We start from the raw sequence: 24375 nt of genomic DNA, 5'->3' as shown, positions 1-24375 counted from the left end.
GGTATAAGGTAGCAACAAATGATGTAGTTGTGTGATTAGTGCAGTGCTGAGTCCTTTTCAATCTGCAGAGCTCCAGCCTCTGCTTCATCAGTTTGTTACTGGGATGTTTAGAGTAGTGTACAGGCCTGCCTGCTGAGGTCTGTATCTTCCTCTTCTAAGGCTTTAACAGAATTTCTCAACCTGTGTTTTGTTACAGTGCGTTCAGTTTGTGGATCAGTATGAACCCATGGTTATGCAACTATTGGCAGAAATGATGGATCCCACTTTTGTTTGCACTGTGAGTATTGCATATAGTTCTATTGAGTGTAGACGCCAATAGTCTTGCCTGTTCTTCTGTATACCTTTCAGTGTCTAGCATGGATGAACTCTGCTGGAATAAAAATCGTCATGCTGAATGCTTGGAGCAAATGTGGTTGTGCAAAGCCTCAGGCTTACTGAATGGACAGCTGTCTGGTTGCTAGCCTTGTGCAGGGAAGGACAGAGAAAAAGAGCTGCCAGTGGTTATCTGCTGTTGAGGTTCAGTAGTAGTGTGCTTTCAGTGTGATGAGAAGTTAAATGACATTTATTGAAAAAGCTTCCCTTCTAGAAGCTCTGTTTCTCAGAGCTTTATACAAAGAAGCCCTTGCAGTAACTTAATTCTTCCTTGTATCAGATTACTGCTTCATGTTCAACTGCAAACATGACTGCAGTTGTCAGTGGAGCATAGTGCTGTGGGAGCTTCTGAAGCTCAGTCAGGTAGAAGCTCAGATGTAAAGCTGGAGTTGAGATCTTTTGGTGCAAATAGACAGATGCTGACCACTGCTGTTGTTTTTGCAGAAACTTGGAGTCTGCGGATCAGCTAAGCAGCCTCTCCTGGGGGATGATGCTTGTGTTTGGGGTCCAGGTTACTGGTGCAAGAACATGGAGACTGCTGCTCAGTGCAATGTATGTAACGCAGGATTCTGCCTCAAGTTTTCTATTGGTCCTTGATAGCTACTTATAAGTGACTTTTCCAGCTTCTACGCCACACTTTCAAGTGGATGAGCTCCAGCTTCAGGAGTCAAAAGGGTATTAGCTAGACATGGTTGAGTTTGATTAGAGGGTCTTCCATAGCCCTTAGCTTTATTAAAGATGGCTTCCACTTTTGCTCTTATCTGCCACCTGTCTGCTAGCATTTCAGAATCTATAGTAACGTATAGTGTGAGCTTTATATTTAGTCTGTGTTCCTGTGTCCAACAGATCATGTCATGACCTCTCAACAGGCTGTAAAATTTGGCTTCCAGTGTTGCGGGCTGATGCTTTCTTTGCCACACCTTAGTAGCTAAGGGTCATCAGCATTCTTTCCTGAAGCTTCTGGGTGGGGAGGAGGATGTTGTTATAGTCCTCTCTGGAAACACTTATTTTTCATAGGAAGAGATTTGCCCCCAAGATCTTGGCTCAGAACAGCGTATTGGATTGTATGTGTAGATGCACACTTGTTTGCAGCAGGCTTTTTTCCACTAATGTACACTATTTCTCTCCCTTTAGGCTGTTGATCACTGCAAACGTCATGTGTGGAACTAGAAGAAGAATTTCCAGTTCTGAAAGTTTGCCATGGCTCTTAAAAATGTGGGCTGAGGTTGGCAGAGAGCTGTATCTCAAATGTCCCTCCTCTCTGCCTCATTAACAATTTGACCTTCAAGTTCTTTTATTGTAACTCTTCTGTAGCAGTGCTGCTGTTGAAGGATCAGATCTTCATTGTCAACTTAACAAAGATATTTTTGATTGTACAGTTTAACTCATTATGCTCCTAAAAAATAGTCAGTGTGTTGTAGTTTTTTAATTGGTAGGCTGAAGTGTTTTTTAGGTGCTGGAAAGAATGGCAGAGAAGGTGAAATGAGACAAGGCTATTATCTTTTAATTTAAAAAAAGAACAAGATGGTGACTAAATTTTAATGTCTTTCTGTAGTCAGCATTGGGAAGATTACATGCTTTGCATTTTTAACATCTGGCTGGATGGTCATTTTCAGTGTAACCCTAGGGAACTCTTTAAGGGATAATGCTGAACCTGGGAATCTCTTCGGCTGGAATTTTCAAAGCTCTACAGATGCAGAGAAGGGGCTTCTTGTGCCCAGCTAACTTTCAAAATAACTGGTACCTAAAAAGATGCATTTGTATTTGAGTGACCATGCTTATAGCTTGTTATAGTGTTATAGTTAAGGAAACCCTCCTTCAGCCTTTGATCATGTCCTTTTTATTTCCTTGAACTACTTGATATAAGCATGGGTGTGCTACTGTCAAGCCCTGTGGGATTTCAGTCTTTTGAAGCATGCTAATGTACTTAAGGAATGGCTCCCTTTTTTCTTACCCTTGTTGCTCAATTCTGCTTAGTCTTGCAGCTTCCTACATGCAGCCAAATGGGTGCCAAGGAGGTGGAGTGAGCTGGGTCGGTAGAAGATGGAGGGGGGCAAAAGTCAGCAAGGGCTGTGCATATGTCAAAAGCGAGTTCATCATAGAGGACAGAACACAGGGAAAAATGGGTTTTATTGTATACCGCCGGTGTGTTCCTCGATCTGTTTTTGTTCTTGAGGCATATTTTGGTTATCTAAAATTTCAGAGGCACTATGAGGCTCACAGGCAGTTTCCATTGCTGCCACCCATTCTCACTTGACATTCGCCTTTCTGAGTAGCTTAAAGGATAAATTTTTTTCCAGAGCTCCCATTTCTGTTGGGAAATGTGTCTGAGTAGCAAGCGGAGATGGCAGAGTAAAGAGCACTGTAGTAGGTATTTGGCAGCTCTGCTGGCGTACCTGACAACCTGCTTTTCACACCTCTGCAGCATCCCACTGAAATGGCCTGAACTTCTGAACAAAAGCCTTTTGAGACAGGCTGCTACCCTGGAAACAAGTCGGGCCCTTGAGGTGTGTAGGGGCCTTGAATGAGAATCATGCGTACATTGCTTGTGATGGACGTTGTACTCCTTAGCAGCATTTAGTACATGGTTCTGGTCAAGTTAACCCCCAAAATAGAGGCACCACAAAGTAGATCTGAGGAAGCCCTTTGGAAGGAGAAGCTTGGCAGAGGTGGAGCTTTGAAAATTCCAGTCCTGTTCAGAAAGGAGCTGGCAACTGCTGCTGTTCTCTGAGGTGTCTTGGGTGAGGCAGGAGCTCTGGTAACTGCTTTAGAAGCAAGCAAGGTAATTTTCATGCTGTTTTAATGAAAAACCACTTGACTGCAGCTTTTTTAGTTACTACATGTACATGCTAAATGTCTGGGCAGTGTTGACAGATAGCAGTACTGGTTTGTCTTTCCTGTTTGCATTTGTACAGAACATTGAAGCACTCGTGGCTCTAAAAAGGAAAATAATTTCCCCTAAAAATGTAAAATAGCTGCAGCTTTCTGTCTTGGCAGGCTTGTGCAGTGGTTCCAGTGGTGTATCCCAGGTGGGGTGGATATGCTGGATAGGAGGAAATGGGCTTTCTTCAGCATTGCTGCCCTGAACGTACAGCTTGGGTTATACTACAGCATGTAATATGGTATTTGATCTTTTAAACTAGGTGGTGTTCTCTTAACATGATGGATTGAGACTTGCTCTTCCATGTTGGCAAGGTTTTAGTTTTCTTGGGGTTTTAGTAGTGGAGGATTATGCTAGCAACCTGTTGGTAGAAGTGAAGTGGGAGAAATCCTGTGCTACTGCTGGGAGTCTCTTTAGTCTCCTTTCCTGTGGACCATGGCACCTGACCTGCTTGAGTTACGCTGGGGGGACACGTGCTTTCTAAAGAACATTGTCTTGATTTTTGCACAAAAGCTTCCTTAATGAACAATAAAAACTTCCATAAACCGATGTGTTTCATTTCTTTACTGTGTGCTAGTTGCTGAAGGGTCTTGCTAGCTTCCCCTTTGCTGCAGAGTCAGGAGGAGGCACATCCCGAAACATCAATGGGAATCAGGCTGAATGACAGGACTCTTAATTCCCATTGAGTTGCCATTGCCTTGCAATATGCATGTCCCATCAAGCCTTTGCTATATTGAGCACAGTTGCAGGCTAGAGGCTTGCCAGGGATTGCACCGCTGTTCTCTTCCCTGGACAAACACAATGCCTGATGTGAGGCAAGAGTCCCATGTTGCAATTCCTCTGCCTGGTGTGGGCTGAAGGGAGTTCTTGCTGAAGCTGCTTGATACCAGGCTTCAGTGCTGACTTGCATTTAATGTGGCTGCTTCCCTTTTGTCTTCATTCCTTGGTTTGTTTTGAATAAAATGTGACTTAAAAGGTTTTGAGCAAACTATGAGGCTACCTCAATACACAATTAATTCAGTTGTCCTAAATTTAATGGTCTTTAATATCTTCACTACTGACTTCTTTTTTTTTTTGTAAGGGCTGATGCATTCGTCCCTTATCAATGTGTCATAAGGGTGAATTTTGTGAAGAGCATGGGACATAGCTGCATTGCATGGTGTTAGGACAGTTCTCCCTGGTTGGGTATGTGCTTTGCAGCCAGGAGTGGTTAGTGTTGAGCAGCAGGTTCTGACTTCCCGGGAATACCTGCCTGGCTCTGGTCCCTCCCTCCCTCTAGTTGCAGGCTGGTGATGATGATTTTATAATCAAGCCATAAGGAGAGGGGTGTGGTAATTGCCCTGTGTGGGTGTGGGTTCTCACTACTTCTCCCAGCCCATCCAAGATTCCTCAGTCTGGGAGCAGCACAGGAGAGGAACCAGCCACTGAGGACTATCTTAGGAACAGCATGGAGATCAAATGGAGTGGCTGGGTGCTGCTGATCCTTTCTGTGTGCCTGGGCTCCTACCAAGGTAAGGCCAGGCATGGGGGTAGGACTCAAGGAGAGCCCAGGAAACCCCTTAGGACCCCAAAACTATTTGCAGCTGTGGTGTTTAAGCTCCGTAGTGTGCTTCCTCGCCCCTCTGTAGTGGTGGAGTTAGGCCAGAGGAGAGTTGAGGCTGGTGACACCACTGGCTGCTTGACCTCTTGCCTACCTAGACATAAGCATTGCAACTTCTGTGCTTAGTGATGATGTCAGGGCAAAAAGTGGTTTGTTCCTTCCCTTTGGACAGCAGGGCTTCAGATGGAGCTGGTCTGCAGTGGCATAGAAGGGAGGCCACTTGATGGGGTGTCTTAGCAGCAATGGGGGAGAGGGCATTGAGGCCTGGCTGTGTATGTGTGATGTGGGAGAAACATCAGACTTTGTTCTCCTTGCATGATGGAGTGACCGTGGTGCCACTTGAAGCTGTCCCCGTCATCACTGGGGCTTTGAGTCTCTGTGAGCAAATCCTCCTGCAGCTGATCTTGCGTTGCTGTCCCCTAGGCCTCCCCCATAAGAGTGAGGAAGTGATACCTGGCTCTTTCCCTGCCCCTCCCCAGCAAACAAGTTGTGAAGAGCCTGGCTCTGGAGCTCTGGGCCTTGCTTGAAGGGAATTCCCTTATTCCAAGGGCAGTTTCCCTAGGGAAGCTGTGGAGCTCTGCTGTTGTAGTCAAAAACCCCAGCCTTTTAGGGGGAAGAACCTCTTTTGCACCCTACCTTACCCCAGGCTCCTCTGGCACAACCTGCCTGGGTGCTGGCTTTGTGGTGGAGTCGTGACTGCACACACGTGGCCTGGCGGCTGGGGGGGACATGCCAAGGTGCACAGCCAGCAACAGGCGGAGCAGGAATGCGCACCTATGCTTGGCATGTCCGTGCTTCGGGCGATGCCTGCCCTGGAAGCCGGTGGAGGCTCCTGTGGCAGTGGTTGGGCTGCACGGCACTGTGACTATGGGACCAGGGCCCACTGTCAGCCTTGGAGAAGGGTTGTGATGCTGGGAAGAGTGTATTTACGTTTTTTGCTGTAATAGGGGTGTGCACCAGGGCGGGAACTGGGGCGCCGGGGCCCACACCGCCACCCCCAAGCTTTACATCACAACCTGCTCGCCAGGCTCTGCCGGCTCAGCCAGTGTGCTCCGGGGCTCCATGTAATGCCGGCACAGCCCTGCCAGATGTGGAGCTCGGTGCTGGATCCCCCCTGAGGAAAGCCCACCCCACCCTGGGGGTTGGCAGCCGGGGACAGGGTACTCCTGGCTGCCCTGGGGACACTACATCCCTGCTTGCCCTGTGCTCCATGCTGGGGCTTGACTGAAAATGGCATCAACTGGTGTCCTGCTGCCTGGGTGCCTGTCAGCATGAGGCTGCTCTGGCACAGCTCTGAAATGTGGAGGAGAACTCACAGGGCACCAGTTGCCCTTGTTGCTTGCCCCGTGGTGATGTTTTCCACCTGCTCCTCCTGCTTTCAGTAGTTGGGTGTTGTGATTAGTATTAATTATTTTTGTGACCCATCACGTGTCTGAGTTTCATGTTGAGCAGGGCAAGGAGTAAGCACTGAGTTGAGAGCCACTGTAAGCCACAAAGGTGTGAGTCCAAACTACCAGTGTCTTTCAGGACACGTAAGTCCCCTCACGCTGTCACTGGCAGCATCCTTATGCTGTTGGTCTGGGCTGTGTCTGTGGGTCAGGCAGGACCAGCTCAGAAACAAACTATGGGGTTGTTGCCTCCCCTCTCCTTTTTTTTGGAGCTGCCCCATCATACTTCCGTTGACTCGCCATTCCTGTTTGCCCTGACGCTGGTGCCAGGGCTAAAAACCTAAATGTCTATCTCTCAGCTGATGCAGCGACCACGGCATCGCGCTGCTGGAGAGAGAGCTGTGTGGGAAGGTGTGCATGGGAAGCAGGGGGGACTCGCCCTGCCCCTGGGCTCACTCATGCCCCAGTGCTGCCGTCAGCCCGATGGGGTAATCACTGCAGAAACAGCACGGAGGCACCCTCTGAGCTGCGCCAGCGTGTTTGGGAGCTGCGGGGCTGGTAGGGGGCTCAGGGGTGCCCTGCCCACAGCTCCCACTCCCGGGGACTTGCTGGGGTGGCCCCCGGGCATCTCAAGCCACTGCCCCAACATGTCCCATGAATGAACCAAAGGTGTTGCCAAAATCTGGCATGCAGGAAAACAGCTTTTGGGGAGAAACCTGATAAGGGCAGGGTGGGCGGAAGGAGCAGTTTCTGCCTTTGGCTTTATTCCTGCTATGCAAGATCATAGGGCCAGGGCTGGCTGATAAAAGCTGTATGCAAATGCTCTGGGGGAAGAGGGGATGTTTGCTTAGACAAGAGTATGCAGCAGGGTCCGTCTGTCTGTTCATGTGCTGCTCCCCATGTTCCCCCTGGATTTCCAGAGCAGCTCCGGCCAAAGCAGGGTAGCGAAGGGCTTGGGTTGTGCTGGCTTCTTGCCTCCTGCCCAGCTGCATCTTGGGTGAGTGCAGCCCCTGTTGGGAACAAACCCTCGCCCCATCCCAAATGAATCCTGACACACCGCGGTGGCAATTAAACCAGCGGCGTTGCACCATACCCCCATGCAGGGTGGGCGCTGCCGCCGCTGCCGTGCCAGGGATTTACAGGCAGGAGAAAATGCTGGCGTTGGGAGGAAATGGAGAAAAAATAACCACCCAAAGCGGGGTTGCTCAACCATTGCCGAGAGCCGCGGCGTGGGTAACCGGCTGCTGTGTGCCGGCACCCCGCATGGCTCCTTCTGCAGCATTTATTGACCTTCCTATGAGCAGCCGCCTCCCCGGCGAGTTGAAGGGTGCCGTGAGGCTGAGGGTGATGATCCCCAGGTTCGCTTTGCCTTTGGCATGGGCCCAAAGCTGCTGTGACACACTGCTGGCAGCACTCGCTGGCCTGGCAAGGCCTGCGTTTGCTGGGCTTATAAAATCACTTAGAAAACCCAGCAACCGCACCACCATTGCGAAAGCTGAGGGTGAATCACAGTGGGAGGGTGAAGAGCATCGCCCCAGCTTGCGGGGCAGGGTGGTGGAGTGGTTGGTGCAAGGCAAGAGATGGTCTTGGGGTGCTCTTGGGGCACTGATGGCTTTCTTTCCTCCCCTGCAAAGCTGGGGCCAGCCCCCTCCACGAGTGCAGCGAGCGGCCGGAGGACTGGTGCCGCGATGTGGTGACAGCAGCCAAGTGTGGGACGCTGCAGCTCTGCCAGATCTCCGTCTGGGACCAGGCTGTGGGGGTAACTGTGCCAGGAGTCAGGGATGCAGGGGCATGGAGTGATGACATCCTGACTCCAAATGTGGGGCTGGGGGGAGAATCCCAGCCTGGCCGGCCCAGTGCTGCGCACCCAGAGGAGCATTGGCTGATGGTGTCAGGCAGCAATATGTCTGCAGGGTGAGCAGCAAAAAACAACTGGTGCTCCAGGGTATTCCCAAGTGCCCCTTGGTGGGGTGTTTCTGGGGGGATCAGAAACAGATCTGGCTTGGGATCTGAGGAGCAAGTGGTGGGTCTGGGTGTCATGGCAACATCCGCTGTGTCCCCTCTCTCAGCAGAAGGGAATCCCATGTCACCTATGCCAGATGGCAGTCTCTGTGGTAGGCAAGATCCTGCAGGACAACCGCACTGAGGTGGGTCACAGCCTGGCATGGAGTGTGTGGTTCTGGCGTGTCACGGGCCACCTGTTCCTGAGCTCTCCCCTTATCACCTAGGAAAAGCTGCGGCTCTTCTTGGATAAGAAGTGCCAGTACCTGCCCTTCCAGGACTGGTCTGTGAAGTGCAAGAAGATGGTGGACACCGGCATCCTCATCCTCGTCCAGCTGGGCAAGCAAGTGCTGGTAACTGGTGGGGACCCCTTTGGGTTTGTGTTTACCCATGGTTTGGGGTATCCTGAGGGCTTGAAGAGCAAGGGAGGTGCTTGGAGCCTGGGACAAAACCTCCATGGAAGTGAGGTGGGGATGGAAATGACCCAGGCTTGGTGGCTGAAGGGAGGAGGGTGATGGGGCAGATGCAGCCGCAAGCCCCCATCCCTCTGCTCCCCCAGGCGGACCCGAAGGTGGTGTGTGGGACCATCAGGCTGTGCCAGCCCCGGGAGAGCCCCACAGGAGCCCTGAAGTTTCAGGAACCACCACCAGCCCCTGCCGGCCCTGCTCAGGACTTTGCTGACCTGGTTACCCCCTTCATTGCCAACGTGCCCCTCCTGCTGCATCCCCAGGACCTGCCTCGCGGTGAGGCCCAGGTACTATGGCACGGGCAGGAATGCCATTGATGCTGCTCAAGGATGAGAATCAGCGAAGCAGCACCTACTTCACAATCATTTGTAAAAAGCATTAAGCTTACTGTACGGCTGAAATGGCACCTGGTTAGGGCTGTCACCAGTTTTGGGTTGGGATATTGCAGGAGGCAGGGTTGGGACCAGACAAATGCTGGCCAAAAAGCTGCCTCAGATTGAGACCAGGCATTTACATCCCAGCCTGGAAAATGGAGGCACTGGGGCCACTCAGTTTTACTTCTGGGATCTACTGATGTGTTCCTGCCCATGTTATCCCACAGGAGAAGGAAGAGGTGTGTGAGGAATGCCTGCGGCTGGTGGCCGCTGTGCAGCTGGAGCTGGGGACCAATGCTGCCTTCACTCAGGCGCTGGTGACCCGCACTGAGTGGGCATGTGAGGGCCTGACACCCAACCTGGCACAGCAGGTAAGGGTGCTGTTGTCATGCTGGGCATGCCAGCATCTTCTGCAGCTTTTGGGCAGCTCCCCGGCAGACTGTGATGTGGGCAGGGTGGGGGGGTGTCCGTCCACCCCTGGGTGCTGACACCGTGTCTTCCCCACACAGTGCAAGCACTACCTGGCCGAGTACATGGACACTGCTGTCCGGCTGCTCCGGTACATGGTAAGTGGGTGAGCAGCTCACTCCCTGGGGCTGCCAGGGATGGGTGGGTGCTGGTGGGGGAGTCCCAAGCAGCACAGCCAAGGGGACCCCATCAGCAAGTGCAAGGCCCTACTCTTGTCTTCTTAGTTAAACCCCACTGCTTTATATCTCTACAAATAGTTTTCCCCTCTCTCCAGCTTACAACTGTTGTAATTCCTTATTGTTCTCTCTTTTTCTTGCCATTTTCTGGTCCTTCCACCGGCAGCTGGCTGAGGTAAGCGAGACCCATGCCCCAACTGGCTGAAATCACCCTCCATTGGGAACTGAGGGCACAGACTCGCCCTCCTGGGGGGTGATGCCCACCCGATTTAAGACGTCTCTCCCCAGGACCCCATGGAGCTGTGTGGCCACCTGGGACTCTGCTCCTCTTCCTCAGTGCTGCCCCTCCACACACTGCTCACAGAGAAGATGATACAGGTCCTGAGCACGCTGTGGGTAAGCGGGGACCCCTCACAACTCAAACATGCTCCTTCAAATCCAAGTGCTGGGAAGGAGGAGCCTTATTTCACTTTTTCTTTTCCCCTAAAGCATTTCAATTTTTCCAAGGTGGGAAATACCTTTTGTGGGGGTTGATGGCTGGGTGGGATGGGGGCAGCGCTGGGCGGGCTCGATGTGCATCCCACTGGTTTTCCCACAGGACAGGGAGGGGACCACTCCGCTGTGTGAGATGTGCCAATTTGCTGTGAAAGCGGCTGAGAGTCTCCTGGAGAACAACGTGACGGAGGTGAGCTCCGCTGCTGCTGTCCAGGGATGGGGGCACTGGGAAAGGGGGCAGCAAGGAGTGGGGTTTTCCCTCTGCTTGCCTTCTCCCTGCAGGAGCAGCTGGTGAACGACATCGAGAAGGTGTGCTACATGCTGCCCCACAGCGTCATCGGGCAGTGCAAGGACTTCGTTGACTCCTATGGCAAAGCCGTGGTCATCATGCTGCTGGAGGCCACCGACCCAGCGGCTGTCTGCACCATGCTGCGCTGCTGCCCCCGGAGCGGGGACACCCGCCACGGTGAGCTGGGGGGCCCGGGTGGCACCCAGGCACCGTGTCCCTGGGGAGAGGGGTGCTAACACTGCTAACACAGGCCCCGCTGTGTCCCGCAGGGCCTGCCATGCTGGAGCAGCTGGCAACGGGCGCGGGAGCGTTCTGCAACGTCTGCCAGATCATCATCATGTACTTCGACAATGAGCTGCTGAAGAACGAGACGCTGGTGGAGCTGGGTGACATGCTGCAGAAGGGCTGCGAGCTGCTGCCCGCACCGCTCACTGGCACGGTGAGCTGCGGGGAGCGCCCGCCCGGTGGGGACACCCCGACGCCCCTCGCTGTGCTCACCCCTCTCTCCTTCCCAGTGCGAAGCGCTCGTGGAGCAGTACGAGCCGGAGGCTGTGCGGCTCTTCGTGCAGATGATGGACCCCACCTTCGTCTGCACTGTAAGTGTTCCTGGGGCAGCCCCAACCCACCCAGGTGGGCATCCTGTGTCCCAGCCTGGGGCTCTGGGAGTGGGATAAAAGTGTGCTCATGGGTTTTCTTCTTCCACCTCCCACCCTTTTCCTTTGCCATACAGAAAATAAAAGCTTGTGACTCATCCGAGGAGGATCTCCTGGGCTCAGACCTCTGTGCCTTGGGCCCGCAATACTGGTGCAAGAACATGGCCACAGCGATCGAGTGCCAGGTAAGTGTTGGCCACGTCCCCTCCCCTGGGTTTGCAGTGAGCCAGGAGACCCTGCCTCCCACCATCATCGTTCCCCGTCTCTCCCACAGGCTGTTGAGCACTGCCGGCGTCACCTATGGAACTAGGAGTCACCTGCTCGGCTGGCTGTGCTTGCCCTGCTGTTTTGGTTCAGGATCCCAGATACCCTCCCTTGGGATGCGCCTGCACCCGTGGATGGCAATGGCAGGAGCCCACCAGCCTGACCATCCCGGCAGGGGCTGTGGGGTGACCCAGCCACTTCTGCCACTTCCTTTTCCAACCCTGCGGTTTGGATTTCTAAATCGGGTTAAGGGACTCACTGGTATTTTCAGGACTGCGGATTCAGCCTTGTCTCTCAGAGTCCTTGTGAAATCCCCATCCCCACGTCTATCCCCACCCCCCTTGTAAGACCCAGATCCTACAACGTGAACAGGCTGGGATGGTTTCTGCTGCCCAAATGCTAGCCAACTCCGGGCAGCTGGCAGCCAGCAGCCTCACACCACAGGTCTTGTCAGCTTTTGGCAAGCCCAGCACTTTGCTGGTCCCTCTTCAAATTGGTGTGCCTTTCTTTTACACCTCCCATCCCCCTCTTGCCCTATAAAGAAACACAGTGGGTTAAATTTACAGATATACATACCTTAAGTATTCCCTGAACAAAAAATGACTGAGTTTGGGGGCAAACAGTCCCTTTCACCCACACATCCTTTCTGGTGCCCTGTGCTGACCCATCTGTGGTAGAGAGGGGCAGCGGGACACTGGCTTGTCCCTCCCTGCTGCAGGAGGGAGATGCCCGCAGTGCCCAGTCCTGAGCGTGCATGGGAGCATCTCACTGAAAATAAACTCTTCCCATGAGCGCAGCTGGTTGTCTCCCTCCTGCTTCTCCTGGTGTGTAAGCTGTGGGCGGTTTAATGCTTCCCCCCAAATTTGGGGTGTAGCAAAACCTGGGGCAGTATCTTGTGAAGGTGATGGGTTGAGGGGTGAATTAAAGGGAAAAGGGTATTTTCTCTTCAAAAGGTCTCTTGAGTAAGCTGAATCCAGGAATGTGATCAGGGAGGAAGGACAACAGACAGGTTACCCAAAGCCATAGACAGTGTATTTCTGAGTCCCGTAACAGATCGTGCCCGAAACTCTCCACAAGGTTACGATTGGAAACAAATCCCCAAACGAATGAACCCAAAATAAAGAGAGAAGGGGAAAGAAAAGGGCAAGAAAAGACACGCACGAGCACTCCACATCCAGAAGCCCCAGTTATTGTCAGTCTCTTTCAACATCGCAACATGTTTTGGTAAAGCCAGCAAAATGGAGAAAAGTTTTCAGGTTTGGTTTGGGTTTTTTTCTGGGTCTTTCCTTGCTGGAAAGGTGCCGTTAATGCCAAATGGACTTGGCCTCTCCTCACGCTGCCTGGCCCTCCCTGTGCCTGTGGTTGAGGTATGATGGCTGCTTGTCCCCAGTCCGCACCCGAGGATGCGGCACATCATCTGCACCTTTGCTGCACCTTCACCCCTGTCCAGCCTGGACTCATTGGATTCATTTTGCTTTTTTTTTTGTTTTTTTTTCTTAAAAAAACCCCTTTTTAATAAGAAAAAATAATAAAAAAAAATAATGCTTTCATGGATAAATGACAGGCGAGTAAAAGCATACCAGTCCTGAGAGCCCTTTCCTGGGGCCAAGCTCTCCAAGGCTGCCGGAGCTATGTGCACCGGTTGGCCTGGACTCGTGCAGGGGAAGGGGGGGCCAAGCACTGGTCTTGGGGTACCCCTGGCCCTCACCACAACCCCCTGATCTGTGCTTCAACCCCGCCGGCCCCAGCTTGCCTAGAGGAGCACCACCACCAGCACTGCTCGTCATAACTCAGTGATCTCCAGAGGGCTCTCCATGATCGCCTCCCGCATCTTGTGCAGGGGGGTGGACTTGGCCGACTCGGTGCGGGCATTGTGGTCACTGTAGCCCCCGCAGTCAGTGGTCAGAGTCTCCAGCGAGCGACCCAGCACCTTCTGGTCGTCCTCGGGTAGGCTGTTGAGGTCAGAGGCGAGCAGTGTGCCCGTGCTGCCGTGCACCACGTGGATGCCATCAGGACCTTTCAGCTCCACCGGCTGCTTGTGACGGAAGCGGAGGCTGCCTTGGCTGGGGCTGCGCTCCTCCTCTTCCTCCTCCAGCTCCTTCTGGATCAGCTGTAAAAAGTCCATGGAGCAGAGAAATCACTACCGTGTCCAGAGCAGGTCCTGCTTCCTGCCTCCAAACCGTCTGCAATGCTGGAGCTCAGTGGGAGGGACAGTACCCTCCTCTTCTGAAGTGTGCTGATGAGGACCACCAGCGCGATGATGGTCTCCAGCCAGATCGCTCACTCATCTGGTGGGTGCACCAGCTGCCAGCCAGGTGGTGTGTCCAGCAGCAGCCCCCGCAGCAGCCAAAGGGGAGTTTGGACCCGGGTTGGGGTTTGGGGTTGTATGGGGCAGAAGGCAGACAAGGAAAGGAGTTGAAGGGAGGCTGGAGGCAGATAAGGGTGAGGAGGGATAAGGGGACAGAAGGGTTGAAAGGGTGTCTCCCATCCTTCTGCTCTCCTCTGCTCTGTATGCCCCATGTTTTGCCTCCCATAAAGAAGGGGAAGGCTGCAAGAGGAGTTGCTTCTCCCCTCACCAGCCCCGCTGCACCAAACCCTCTGTCCCAGCCTTTTTGCCTCAGAACTTGTTAGGTTGATAAGCTCAGAGGAGCACAGGGGAGGGAAGGTGCTCCTGCATGTGTGTAGTGACCTGCAGCTTCATGGCCACCTTTGGCAGAGAGACAGGAGGTGATGGACAGAGCCCACCCAGAGACCGAGGGATAAGGTGCTGTTGATGCTCAGAGGGATACGAGAGCTGGAGCACTGTGGGGAACCAGCAGCCTCAGTGGAAACCCAGCGTCTGGCTTGTTTTGGCCAAGCAGAGAATGGGGAGACCACTGAGTGACAGGGACCACAGCTGCAGGAAGCGACTGAGAAGGGCTGAGAAGACACACTGCATCCCAGAGGGCACGGCAAGCATCTCCCCATGCCCATGCACACCACGTCTACCTCCGAGACCGAGGAGCGGTCCCCCTGACTGGCGGTGGCCTTATGCACCATCCGCTGGGCAAAGAGTTTTTTCAAGCGCATGTAATCATCCAGGACCACCTTCAACAGAGAGCCCTGGGTGGAGGGGGAGAGATGATGGGTTACCCGAGGGACACCGCTTGGTTGGAGGGAGGCTGACCCCATCCCAGTATTTCATGAAGCAACACCCTCCGGCACCTCAGCTGTCAACCTGGAAGCTGTAGCAGTTGGAGAAGACCCCTGGGTGGAAGATGCCCACGCTCAACACTCACCTTGATGGGCCCTTCCCGCATGATCTGCCCCAGCTTGGCGATGTTGTCGTACTCCTGGATGGCTGCCCGCAGGTAGCGGTCATCCTCGGGCTTGGCCGCAGAGGGCTCTCTCCCGAAGGTCCCCTGTGGGAGGAGAGAGCAGCTGAGGCAGGGGTCTCGGGTGCAGCATGGAGGGGTCCTGTGGGGGCCGTGTCTCACGTGGGTGCGGGCAGGGCTGTTCCAGAGGTCAGTGATCTCACTCAGGTTCTCCGGCAGGTCATCCTCGTGCTCTGCCTGTGCTGCCAGCTCCATGTTCCTGCAGAAGGGGTCCAGCCATACCGGGTTGGCCCTGCCCAGGGGAGAGGAGCAGCTCTCAGCACAAGGAAGGAGCCGCACCATCCGTAACCCTATCCAAAGCTCGGATGCTGAGGTTGTGCTGCCTCCTCCTGCCGTGTGGGGGCATGAATTCGGCTGGTCTGGATCCACATGTGTGTCGACACCCACTGGTCATCTCTGCTTATCCCAAGCCTGGCCAGTATTGGCAGAGATAGAGCCACAGGAGAAAGCACAAGGTCTTTTGGCTTTGAAAGCTCTCAAGGCAAGCAGCCATGGCATGCCTGGCTGCATCCCTCTGCAAAGCAGAAAGGTACAGCATCTCCACATCCCAAGCATCTCTGGCTACAAAATGCAGGCAACCCTCTCTTGGGAGCAGCATGTGATCCTGCAAGGTGGCAAACCAGGGAGGGGAAGGAAGGGAAGAACTCACCCATCAAAGGAGTACTTGTTGGTGTTTGGCATGTCCATGATGTCCATGAAACCTCTGTTTCCTGAAAGAAGCAGGGACGGGAGTTAAAGAGCGACATGTTGGTGGGCAGAGCAGTAAACCATAGGGCAGCATTTCTTTATCGGGGATGGAAATTCAGTGACCAGAAAGGCACTGGTGGCATGAGAACCATACTGGGATGCAGCTGGTAATGCGGAGCCTGGAAGCTGAGAAAAGCCTCCCACCCATGGGCCTTGCTGGGCAGGATCACTTTGAATTTACACCCCACAGACATCCCCCATGTCATCCCCTTTATGCTCTTTATGCACCCTGCTATCTCATGCATCTGGAAAACCCCAAACACTGCTCACCAGTGGAGCCAGCCACTATGGCTTTCAATTTCCTTTTGTGCCTGTGAAGGAAATACAGCGGATCAGGGAAGAAAATAAAGATGCTCCAAAGGAGGGGGGGACACAGATTTGCAATAACCCTGCAAACAGCCCCTGTATCTATAAGGACGGCATGCTTGGGGGGGGAAGACCTGCTATCAGTATTGAAACCATTATACTCTAGGGGAAGAGGGGCAATTTCTGAACTAGGCTGAATCGTGGCACAGAATGTGTTGGGAAGCTGATGACCTCCTTTGTTTACTGGCATTGTCAGGGCTGGGAGCAGCTACATGGGTCCCCCTGGCCAGTGAGGCAGAGCCTGGGGGTTACTCACACTGTCCGGTAGTACCAGTTCATGAGGATGAAGAGCATGGCAGCCAGGAAGAGCAGGATGGCCAGCACAATGATCACCATCTAGGAGAGCAAAGGGGTAGTGGCAACCTCTGGTACCCAGTGATGGGCACCCTCCTGAAATTATTTGGGTGAAACATATCCCCAGATCACGGAGGGCCATGGAGGATGGGATGGGATGGGACATCATTGCCCCACCTGCAAGCAGCAGCCATCACCACTCCAGCTGGACCATTACCTGCAGAGCTGAGAGGTCATCTGGGGCCTGGGCAGTGATGGCGGGCTGCACGTCCAATACATTGTAGTTCCTGAAGAGGTTCCTCAGCTGCTCCTTGTTCTCATCTATCATCTGAATCACCCTGGGAAGAGAAGGCTTTCTTGGGCATCTTGACATTAATGAGGCTCCCCAAGGACCCAGTGGGCCAGGATGTGGGCTGGGTGACAGGCCGGGTGACATACCGCTCCACGTCCAGGATGCGGTTGGTCTCCCTGTTCACCACATGTATCAGCAGCTCTGTCTGTGCGAAGTTCACCCGACCTTTCTTGTCAACATGGAACTGGGGAGAGACAGCAAGGTCTGCACTGTGGGAGAGGTGTCTCCTCAGGGGGCATCTCCCGTACATGCCTTGAAGTGCGCTCATGTGATAAGAGACCCTCAAGCATGACATGGGTTTGGACCCCTTTGATATGCCCCAGCCTCATGTGTATGAGGACCTTCAGAGCTCATGGGTTTCTATGGTTTATACAGGCAGGGCACCCTCAAAGGATACCTTCCAAGCAGCTTGTGGAAGGTCATCTACCCCTCAAAACAACCTCAAAGGTGGATGGTTACCTGCACGTCATCTGTATTGACAATAGCACCCGTGATGTTGGAGAGCAGGCTGATGAACTCCTCCTCGAACTGCCTGACTTTGTCTGGGATCTCGTTGATAATGATCTTGACCCGCTGGTCGTCTCGCAGGATGTAAATCCCCACAATGGCTGTGTCGTTGTGGCCCACCAGGTCAGAGGCCATGATGTCCACCACAAAGTAGCCAGGGTTGTAAGCCGTGAAGAGGTCAAAGGTTCGCAGGATCCCATCAAGGGTTCCTGGGGGAAGAACGGTCACAAGCCCAAGACTAGTGATGCTGGCCATGGGGATGTCTTTGGCCACAGGGATGTCTCTGGCATGCAGGGAGCGCACCTATGGTGAAGATGTTGGCCACCTCCTCAGAGTCATTGGAGTGCTGCTTGATGTAGCGGATGCCCAAGATGTTGTACAGGACCAGGCTGTTATTGCCTATATCGGCATCCACTGCAACCACTCTGATCAGCTCTGATCCCACCTTGGCATCAGTGGCAACCCCTTTGAGAGAGAGACAGGACAGGGACCTGGGGCCAGGCTGGCTCTCACTACCCCTTCATGTGGCTGGAATTTTACCCAGAGCACCACTGGCTCCTGGTTCCCCCCAGATCCCAGCACCCCTTACCCGCTGTGTACTCTGACTTGGTGAACTGAGGGGATTGGTCATTGATGTCATCCAGGAGAATTCGCACCTCCTGAAGGGTCAGATCCCCACTAAGATCCCAGAGCTGGGCTCTGCCTGCTTGCTGGCCTTGGGGAGGGGTCCAATTCCTCTGGCTGGATGCTTTGACGATGATGGAGTAGTACGGCTCCTTCTCCCGGTCCAGGTCTTGCAAGACCTTTAGCTTCCCCTCTCGGCTCAGCTGGAAATTGTTCTCCTGGTTCCCATCTGAGTGCAGAAAGGGGTACCCTGTTAGTCCCCTTTGGGCTCAGCATTTTTGAAATGCCACCTCGCCCACCGACCAGGGCAGAAAGGCAACGAGGACATGATGGAAATGACAGAAACCCTTGGTGAGGACTGTACAAGGAGACAAAGAGCTTCCCATTGCCTCCCCACTTGGCACCCACCTGCTATGAAGTAGTAGACGATGGCATTGGAGCCCTCATCTGCATCCACCGCCCCGGTGACGTTCCCCACCACAGTGCCTGGCAGTGAGTGCTCCGGGACGGAGAGGACCTGGTACTGGGGACTGTCCTTCTACCAGAGACCCCAGGAGAAGGGAGGATCATGAGAACTGAGCTGGCTTTAAAAAAAATTGGACAAATCCCATCATGCTCCCCACCATGATGAGGCCCAGCAGTGCTCATGCTCCCCACCAAGATGATACCCAGCAGTGCATGCTCTACCACACATGCTCGCTGACACCCCCATCCCTGCATGCCCTATATTCCAACCCCTTCATCCTGGCACCTTACAGGTGGCCTGAGGAAGAGGGGCTCGTTGTCATCAATGTCATCAAGCGCAACCTGGAGGGGCTGCATGGTCTCGTAGGCTGGCTGTCCCTGGTCGCAGGCCACGATGATCAGCTGTGGAGAGAGGCAAAAGGGTGATCCTGGGCAAAACCACACGGGGCAGGAGACACTGCTGAGGTAGGAACAGTGAGAACAGCTGGGGGACAGAGGATTTTGTGGGGATTTAACAGGGAATTGGGAGTGGGCCCACCAGGATTCAACTCTCTGATGGCACTTGATAACAACCCAATTCCTGCTAAGTTATGGCATCTTCACAACTGTGGTAGCTGACCCCATCCCCACCACATCATTTGCATCCCACCAGGCCTGCACCAGACCCACCGCCTCGAGGACCTTCCCAGCCACCCTGCAGTTGTGCTGCCGCCCAGCTCACGTTGTACACCGCCTGCTTCTCCCTGTCCAGCCGCATGGCCGTTTGGATCAGCCCGCTGACCGAGTCGATGGTGAAATACTCCCAGTCTTTGTTCCCTGCCCCAGTTTTCAGCAGGTTGTAGAGCACCTCTCCGTTGAGGCCCTCATCTTTATCCGTGGCGTAGACCTCGTAGACATTGGACCGCAGGGGGATCTCCTGTTTGCACATATGCAGCCCTTCAGCCCCAGCATTGCATGCTAGCCTCCTGCTCCCCCTACCCCTCCAAACCCCCTTGCATCAGGATCAGCAAGCTCCCACTGCCAAAATCCAATTGGAGACTGGTAACATGAGACCATGATTCCATTTTTGCATGGTGGCTCCTCTATGTATACGCTGGGGACTTGCTTAGCGAAGCCTGACTTCCCAGAAAGAAGAAACATCTTAAATGTCAGCATTTTGCCCTTGATTATAAACAGGCTTGTCCCGCAGTGACCGACTGTTTACTTATTTTGCATGCTGCTGGGGTTTCTGTTCCCCAGAGCTGCCCCAGCACCCCTGCTCACACATATGGAGAGGGGCTGCTGCTGACGGTCCAGCCCCATGACCTTCTTGCCACGTGTTAAACCAAGGTCTTGTTTCACCCCTGGTGGAAATGGAGATTGGATTTTGCCACTGGTAGGCAGGAGGACTGCTGGGAATGGTCTTGTCATGTCATTACCTCCCCTATCTCTCAAGGGATTTACCTCCTTGATGTGCAGGATGGTGCCGTTGGGTGGGCGGACAAAGACAGGACGGTTGTCATTGATGTCGATGACCTCAATGTGGAGCATGGTAGTCCCCCAGAGAGGGGGATGCCCCTTGTCCGTGGCCACCACGGTCAGGTTGAACCTCTCATAGGACTTCAAGCGTCGCCGGGACGTGACAAGCCCGGAGTCTTTATTGATCTTAAAAGCCTCTGGGAGGAAAAAAACCCCACATCTCTGGCTCAGGACACTTTGCACCAGACAAATTATAGTCAGAAACCAGTATACCAGCTGAAGCACACCCCTCACTGTTGGGAAATCCCCATCAAGGGGTGATGCAACAGAGCTGCCCATCTGAGGACAGGGATGTGGATTGTCTCAGGGTTTTCAGAGCACCCCTGCCCATTGCCACATCCCTGATATGCGCTATTGCCAAGGGCCCTGCTCTCAGACCACCCCTAGCTATGCTTTACTCCTGCCCAGGCAGTGGTCAGAGGAGCCTATGGGTCTCAGGAAAGTGAATGTTCTGCCATTCCCCTGTACATTTCTGTTGGCTTTTGCCTGGTTCCCATCGCTCCCCAGTGTGCAGAGATATACTGCATTTCAGGCACTATCGCTATCCACCCACAACCTTCTAGCCTTTTTAGTTTTACTCTGAAGTGTGCAGTGAGTTTGCTCCAAGACACATTTACATAGAAAGTGCTGCTGTGCTGGGGGAGACAAGAGGATAAGGCAAGGGTGGGCTGCAGGATGAAGCCATAACATGCACACCATGAGGAACTGGGTACTGTGGAGCAATACTGAAAGCTCTATGCTTTCGGTTTTTCTCCTGGGAGTGCATGCACAACCTTGCTTCAAAACAGCTGCCGTACATGGGGTGTAGGCTTGGTCCCTATGTCTCCTCCAATTGCTCTTCATCATAACCCTCCTTCCTGGGGAGGAGCACCCCACCACCACTACCTACCAGCTCCGGGGCCCTCAATGCTGTAGGTCACGATGCCGTTATCCCCTTCATCCAGGTCTGTGGCAGTCATGGTGATCACGGATGTCCCTGCTGGCTCATTCTCATAGACGCTGGTGCTGAACTGGGTCTTGCTGAACTGGGGCCTGAAGTCATTGATGTCCAGGACTGTGATCAGCACCTTTGACAAAGCACAGCCAGCTGGTGCCGTGAGGCTGGAGATGGCTAGGAAAGCTCTGGAGGCTGTACCCCTGCTGTGACCCAGGGCTACACTGCTGGACTGTGGTGCCCTTCCTGCTATTTGTTTAGTTCTGCTAGCTGAATTCCTGCCTCCAACAATGGGGGCTGCTGTGGCTGGGGAACCCATTCACACCAGAGCACTTGCAGACAATAGCATCACCCTCCCCTGCCACTCCTGCAGACATGCCGTCCCTGCAGCACAAATTCCCTTGCACCATCCACCCCACAGCCCTGAGGCCATCTGCTCTTCCTTCTGCCTGATTCCTCCCGAAGACCAACTGGCCCGCTGAGGAGGAAAGTCTGAGGTCCAACACCTTCTTGCTGGTGACCACCTCACAAGGGGTGGTGGGAGGATGAGAACTCTACCTGCACAGAGTTCTCCCGACGGTTACTGGAGATGTCCCCAGGGTTGTCTCTGGCCACAGCTGTCAGCGTGTAGTGATCCTTCTTCTCCCGGTCCAGGGCTGACAGGATGTAGATGTCACCCTGCAGCACATAAATACCTTCAGGTGGACCTCGTCTGGCAGAGCTGGTACTTGAGAAGGGGCAGAAGGTAAGGTGTGGGAGCAAGGAACAAGGTGGGATCTTGTCAGCCTCCCCTCCCTTTCTCCAATCTGTTCCAGCCTCAGTTGGCTCCTTACCGTATTGGGATTTATCCCAAACTTGCCCTCTCCGTCTCCCAGGCTGTACTGGATGAGAGCAAACCGCCCAGAATCTGCATCTGTGGCCTTGACCGTCAGGATGACTGTACCCAGTGGCACGTCCTCAAAGACAGCTTTCTGCAAGCAAAGGGAGCAGGCAGGACTGGATGTTTCATCACTTACACTTTTAGCAGGAGGTAACCAAGGGCACAGGGGGGCACCCGGGGTGGGCACAGCTGGGCCCAGAACAAGTTCAGAGTACATTGGTTGGTTGACCATCTTCTTCACGTGGTTCAAGCACAGTCAGAGGGAAGAGAAGGTGACCCTGGAGAATCCCCTAGCTCTATGCCTGACTTCACCAGGCAGGCATTGCTCACCCCCACATGGACTTGAACAGGGGACCCCAGCTCACCTGGTAGGACGGCTGGCTGAAAATGGGATTGTTGTCATTGATGTCCACTATCTGGAGGTACACAGGGATCTCAGCAGATCTGCGAGGAGAGCCGTTGTCAGAAGCTCGGACAGTGAAGTTCAGCCACTGCACCTCCTCGTAGTCCACCGTCCTGTTGGCCACAACCTTCCCTAGAGGATGTCAGACCCTGACATGAGACACCTGCCCCAGGCCACTGACCTGCCTCAGACTCCCCCTCCCCAGGCCACCGACCTGCCGACTGGTCTTCAAGACAAGCGTAGCCTTCTGGGGAGAGGTTCAGCAGCTCGTAGGTGATCTGCCCATTGGCACCTTTGTCCGGGTCCACTGCTGAGATGGAGATGAGCGTGGTGCCCTCTGTGGCTCCCTCCAGGATCTTCTCAGTGAAATAGGTGACGCCAAAGGGGCGGAAGCGGGGGGTGTTGTCATTGACATCCAAGACATTGACTGTCAGCTTGGCTGTGGCCATGGTGGACAGCACAGGTGAAGAGAACAGGAAGAAGAAGTGAGAAAAAAAAGGGAAGAAAAAATGGGAAAAAAGAAGGTTGTAAAGATACAAGCATAAAACTAAATGGTGCTGGTTAATCAAGAAAAAATACAATCGGTAAAGCTGCTATGCCCTGAGCTGGCTGTGGGATGCCAACTTCAGACCTACTCCTGATTTTTGTGTGCTTTCTCACACGCAGGCCTCAATTTACTAGGAGCAGGCAAGACATGATGGAGATAGTAATGAAGAAATGGGTGTCTCCTATGGCACAGTTATGGGCACACAGCCCTCTCCATCCCCAGTACAGCCCTGGCTTGTCAGGGCCATTCACTAAAGGAGAACCTGCAGCTGGTGGGAGCTGGTCCAAGACTGGTCCCACTAGAAATGTTGCTGTTCAGAATGGAGAGGGAGGTGGGAGAGCGGCCAGCTACCCAGAAGCTGCACTGGGAAAGGCTGTGCCAGCCCTGGCCCTGCACTCCCTGGGTAGAGCCCATGCTTACCATTGGGCACGCTGACTGAGCGGTCGATGACTTCACTGGCATTGTCATGGACAGAGATGGTGATCTCGTAGGTGGCCACCAGTTCCCGGTTGAGGGGACTTTTGATCTTCACAGCTCCTGGGAACCCCAAAAAGATGGGTGTCACAGGTGGTGCCTGCACCCCCCACACTGGGGACCCTCAGCAAACTGGTCTGTACCAGCCAACTACTGCATTCTCTGCTGCACTTGCTCTCCTGCATCTCCCCAAAGGCTAAACAGGGAAAACACTTAACAGCTACAGGAGGAGACAACTTCCCTCCCCCTGCTTTCCACCTCCTGCCTTCCTGCCTGCTCCCTGCTGCCCCGCTGACAGGTTCTTATGCTGCCTTAGCCAGGTGAAGGTTTGGGTTGTGTAGATGAGGGGTCTGTGAGCAACTGCTGCCGCTGCCCTCTATGACCCCATTTACATCAGGCTCAGCATCCAGGCACTTTTAAGAGTCTTGTACTATATCACTTCCAACAAGAGTTCTTTTATTTCCTGAGTTAGCTCTGTGCTTCCAAAACAGATGTTAGGAGCTCCTGGACCTCCTTCCCCAAGGGTAGAGCCCACCACCTACCCCAGAGTGCCCCTTCTGCTCCCCCAGTGAGGGTGCCCGCATCCGGTCTGCCAAGGCTGAGCAGCCCCCAGCCCACAGTGGGGCTGCCTGCCATGGAGATGGGTGAGATGGAGGGAGGTGACTGATGGCACAGAGAATGAAACAAGCACAGACACAGAGACAAACCTGGTGGGCTGAGAGCCGGAAAGGAAAGAAACAGGTTAGTTAAGTCAGTTGACTGGGGAGAAAGGACAGGGCAGGGTGAGACAGAGCAGTCAAAGGAAGAGAGTGGGGAGGCAGGAGGGGAGCATCATCTCCCCATGCCTCAGACACCTACCTCCAGGCAGAGAAGAAGAAGCAGCAGAAGCAAGGAGAGGGGTCCGAGCTGCCCACACTGCCCTTCCTGCTCTCCTACCTGTCCTAAAATCCACTGCAAACACTCCTTGCTGTCCGGGCACTATTGCATCTGTGTCATCGCGGGCCACGATCTCCAGCAAGTAGTACTCCAGGCGAGGGTGGAGGTCCCGGTCAATGGCAGTCATCTCAGCCACCACGGTGCCAGGCGCGGCTGACTCAGGGATGCTAACCGTCTGGATGGGGTTGATGAATTCGGGACGGCAGTCGTTGACGTCGTCGATGAAGAGGCTGACAGTGGCAGTGCCTGAGAGTGCTGGCGTGCCCTGGTCCACAGCCACCACCATCAACCGATAGGCATCCCGCTCCTCCCGATCGATGCTGATGTTAGCCACGCGGATCACTCCTGTGGTGGCGTCAATCAGGAACTTGTCTTGGCCACCACCTTCAATCCGGTAATCCAGCTGCTGGTTTAGGCCGCTGTCAGCATCCGTTGCCATCACCTGGAGGACAGAGAAGCCTGGAAGGGGGGGAGACAGCCCTCTTAAGCGAGGGGAGGAGGGCAGCAGCAATAAGCCCACAGTCCC

At 53.9% G+C, this 24375-nt stretch overlaps 3 protein-coding genes across 11 annotated transcripts in view; 2 read left to right on the top strand and 1 right to left on the bottom strand.

Moving 5' to 3' along the window:
• LOC133223329 (prosaposin) overlaps positions 1 to 3802 on the top strand; it is a 40427-nt gene extending 36625 nt beyond the window's left edge. For all 3 annotated transcript variants that reach the window (XM_061373925.1, XM_061373927.1, XM_061373926.1), the window contains 3 exons: positions 197 to 277; positions 817 to 924; positions 1507 to 3802. In XM_061373925.1, coding sequence (XP_061229909.1) covers positions 197 to 277; positions 817 to 924; positions 1507 to 1542 — 225 coding nt within the window. In that variant the 3' untranslated portion in view covers positions 1543 to 3802. The remainder of the gene's footprint in view (positions 1 to 196; positions 278 to 816; positions 925 to 1506) is intronic.
• Positions 3803 to 4312: 510 nt separating this feature from the next.
• LOC133223334 (prosaposin-like) lies at positions 4313 to 12261 on the top strand. Its single transcript, XM_061373935.1, has 15 exons — positions 4313 to 4764; positions 7876 to 8000; positions 8311 to 8388; positions 8470 to 8595; positions 8802 to 8996; positions 9311 to 9454; positions 9593 to 9649; positions 9894 to 9902; positions 10016 to 10123; positions 10326 to 10412; positions 10505 to 10688; positions 10781 to 10950; positions 11027 to 11107; positions 11242 to 11349; positions 11439 to 12261. Exons 1-15 carry the CDS (start codon positions 4701 to 4703, stop codon positions 11472 to 11474), a joined length of 1572 nt encoding a protein of 523 aa, XP_061229919.1. The 5' UTR covers positions 4313 to 4700; the 3' UTR covers positions 11475 to 12261.
• A 177-nt stretch (positions 12262 to 12438) lies between these two features.
• The window catches only part of CDH23 (cadherin related 23), a 208161-nt gene continuing 196224 nt past the window's right edge, over positions 12439 to 24375 (bottom strand). For 2 of the 7 annotated variants that reach the window (XM_061373913.1, XM_061373919.1), the window contains 22 exons: positions 23772 to 24308; positions 22860 to 22976; positions 22107 to 22331; positions 21855 to 22024; positions 21443 to 21580; positions 21168 to 21287; positions 20565 to 20742; positions 19601 to 19812; positions 18879 to 19073; positions 18449 to 18559; positions 18101 to 18230; positions 17658 to 17921; positions 17372 to 17533; positions 17021 to 17277; positions 16648 to 16745; positions 16427 to 16547; positions 16172 to 16251; positions 15820 to 15860; positions 15452 to 15512; positions 14905 to 15034; positions 14707 to 14829; positions 12439 to 13538 (listed from right to left, as the gene is read on the bottom strand). In XM_061373913.1, coding sequence (XP_061229897.1) covers positions 13212 to 13538; positions 14707 to 14829; positions 14905 to 15034; positions 15452 to 15512; positions 15820 to 15860; positions 16172 to 16251; positions 16427 to 16547; positions 16648 to 16745; positions 17021 to 17277; positions 17372 to 17533; positions 17658 to 17921; positions 18101 to 18230; positions 18449 to 18559; positions 18879 to 19073; positions 19601 to 19812; positions 20565 to 20742; positions 21168 to 21287; positions 21443 to 21580; positions 21855 to 22024; positions 22107 to 22331; positions 22860 to 22976; positions 23772 to 24308 — 3797 coding nt within the window. In that variant the 3' untranslated portion in view covers positions 12439 to 13211. Of the gene's footprint in view, positions 13539 to 14416; positions 14531 to 14706; positions 14830 to 14904; positions 15035 to 15451; positions 15513 to 15819; positions 15861 to 16171; positions 16252 to 16426; positions 16548 to 16647; positions 16746 to 17020; positions 17278 to 17371; positions 17534 to 17657; positions 17922 to 18100; positions 18231 to 18443; positions 18560 to 18878; positions 19074 to 19600; positions 19813 to 20564; positions 20743 to 21167; positions 21288 to 21442; positions 21581 to 21854; positions 22025 to 22106; positions 22332 to 22859; positions 22977 to 23771; positions 24309 to 24375 lie in introns of those variants that run through there. The other 5 variants (XM_061373924.1, XM_061373914.1, XM_061373915.1 and 2 more) reach the window with 5 other exon arrangements.

The sequence above is a fragment of the Neopsephotus bourkii genome, unplaced genomic scaffold (assembly GCF_033783945.1).
Source record: "Neopsephotus bourkii isolate Nb327-2 ecotype Australia unplaced genomic scaffold, CSIRO-AGI_Nbou_v1 NB_1634, whole genome shotgun sequence".
Lineage (NCBI taxonomy): Eukaryota > Metazoa > Chordata > Aves > Psittaciformes > Psittacidae > Neopsephotus > Neopsephotus bourkii.
This window is presented reverse-complemented; position numbering and strand designations above follow the sequence as displayed.

Excerpts from the sequence above, each read along its gene's own strand:
- LOC133223334 (XM_061373935.1), top strand. The coding sequence starts at position 4,701 with ATGGAGATCAAATGGAGTGGCTGGGTGCTGCTGATCCTTTCTGTGTGC. Across the intron at positions 8,001-8,310 it reads TCTGGGACCAGGCTGTGGGG|CAGAAGGGAATCCCATGTCA; the intron begins GTAACTGTGCCA and ends CCCCTCTCTCAG. Across the intron at positions 8,389-8,469 it reads TGCAGGACAACCGCACTGAG|GAAAAGCTGCGGCTCTTCTT; the intron begins GTGGGTCACAGC and ends CTTATCACCTAG.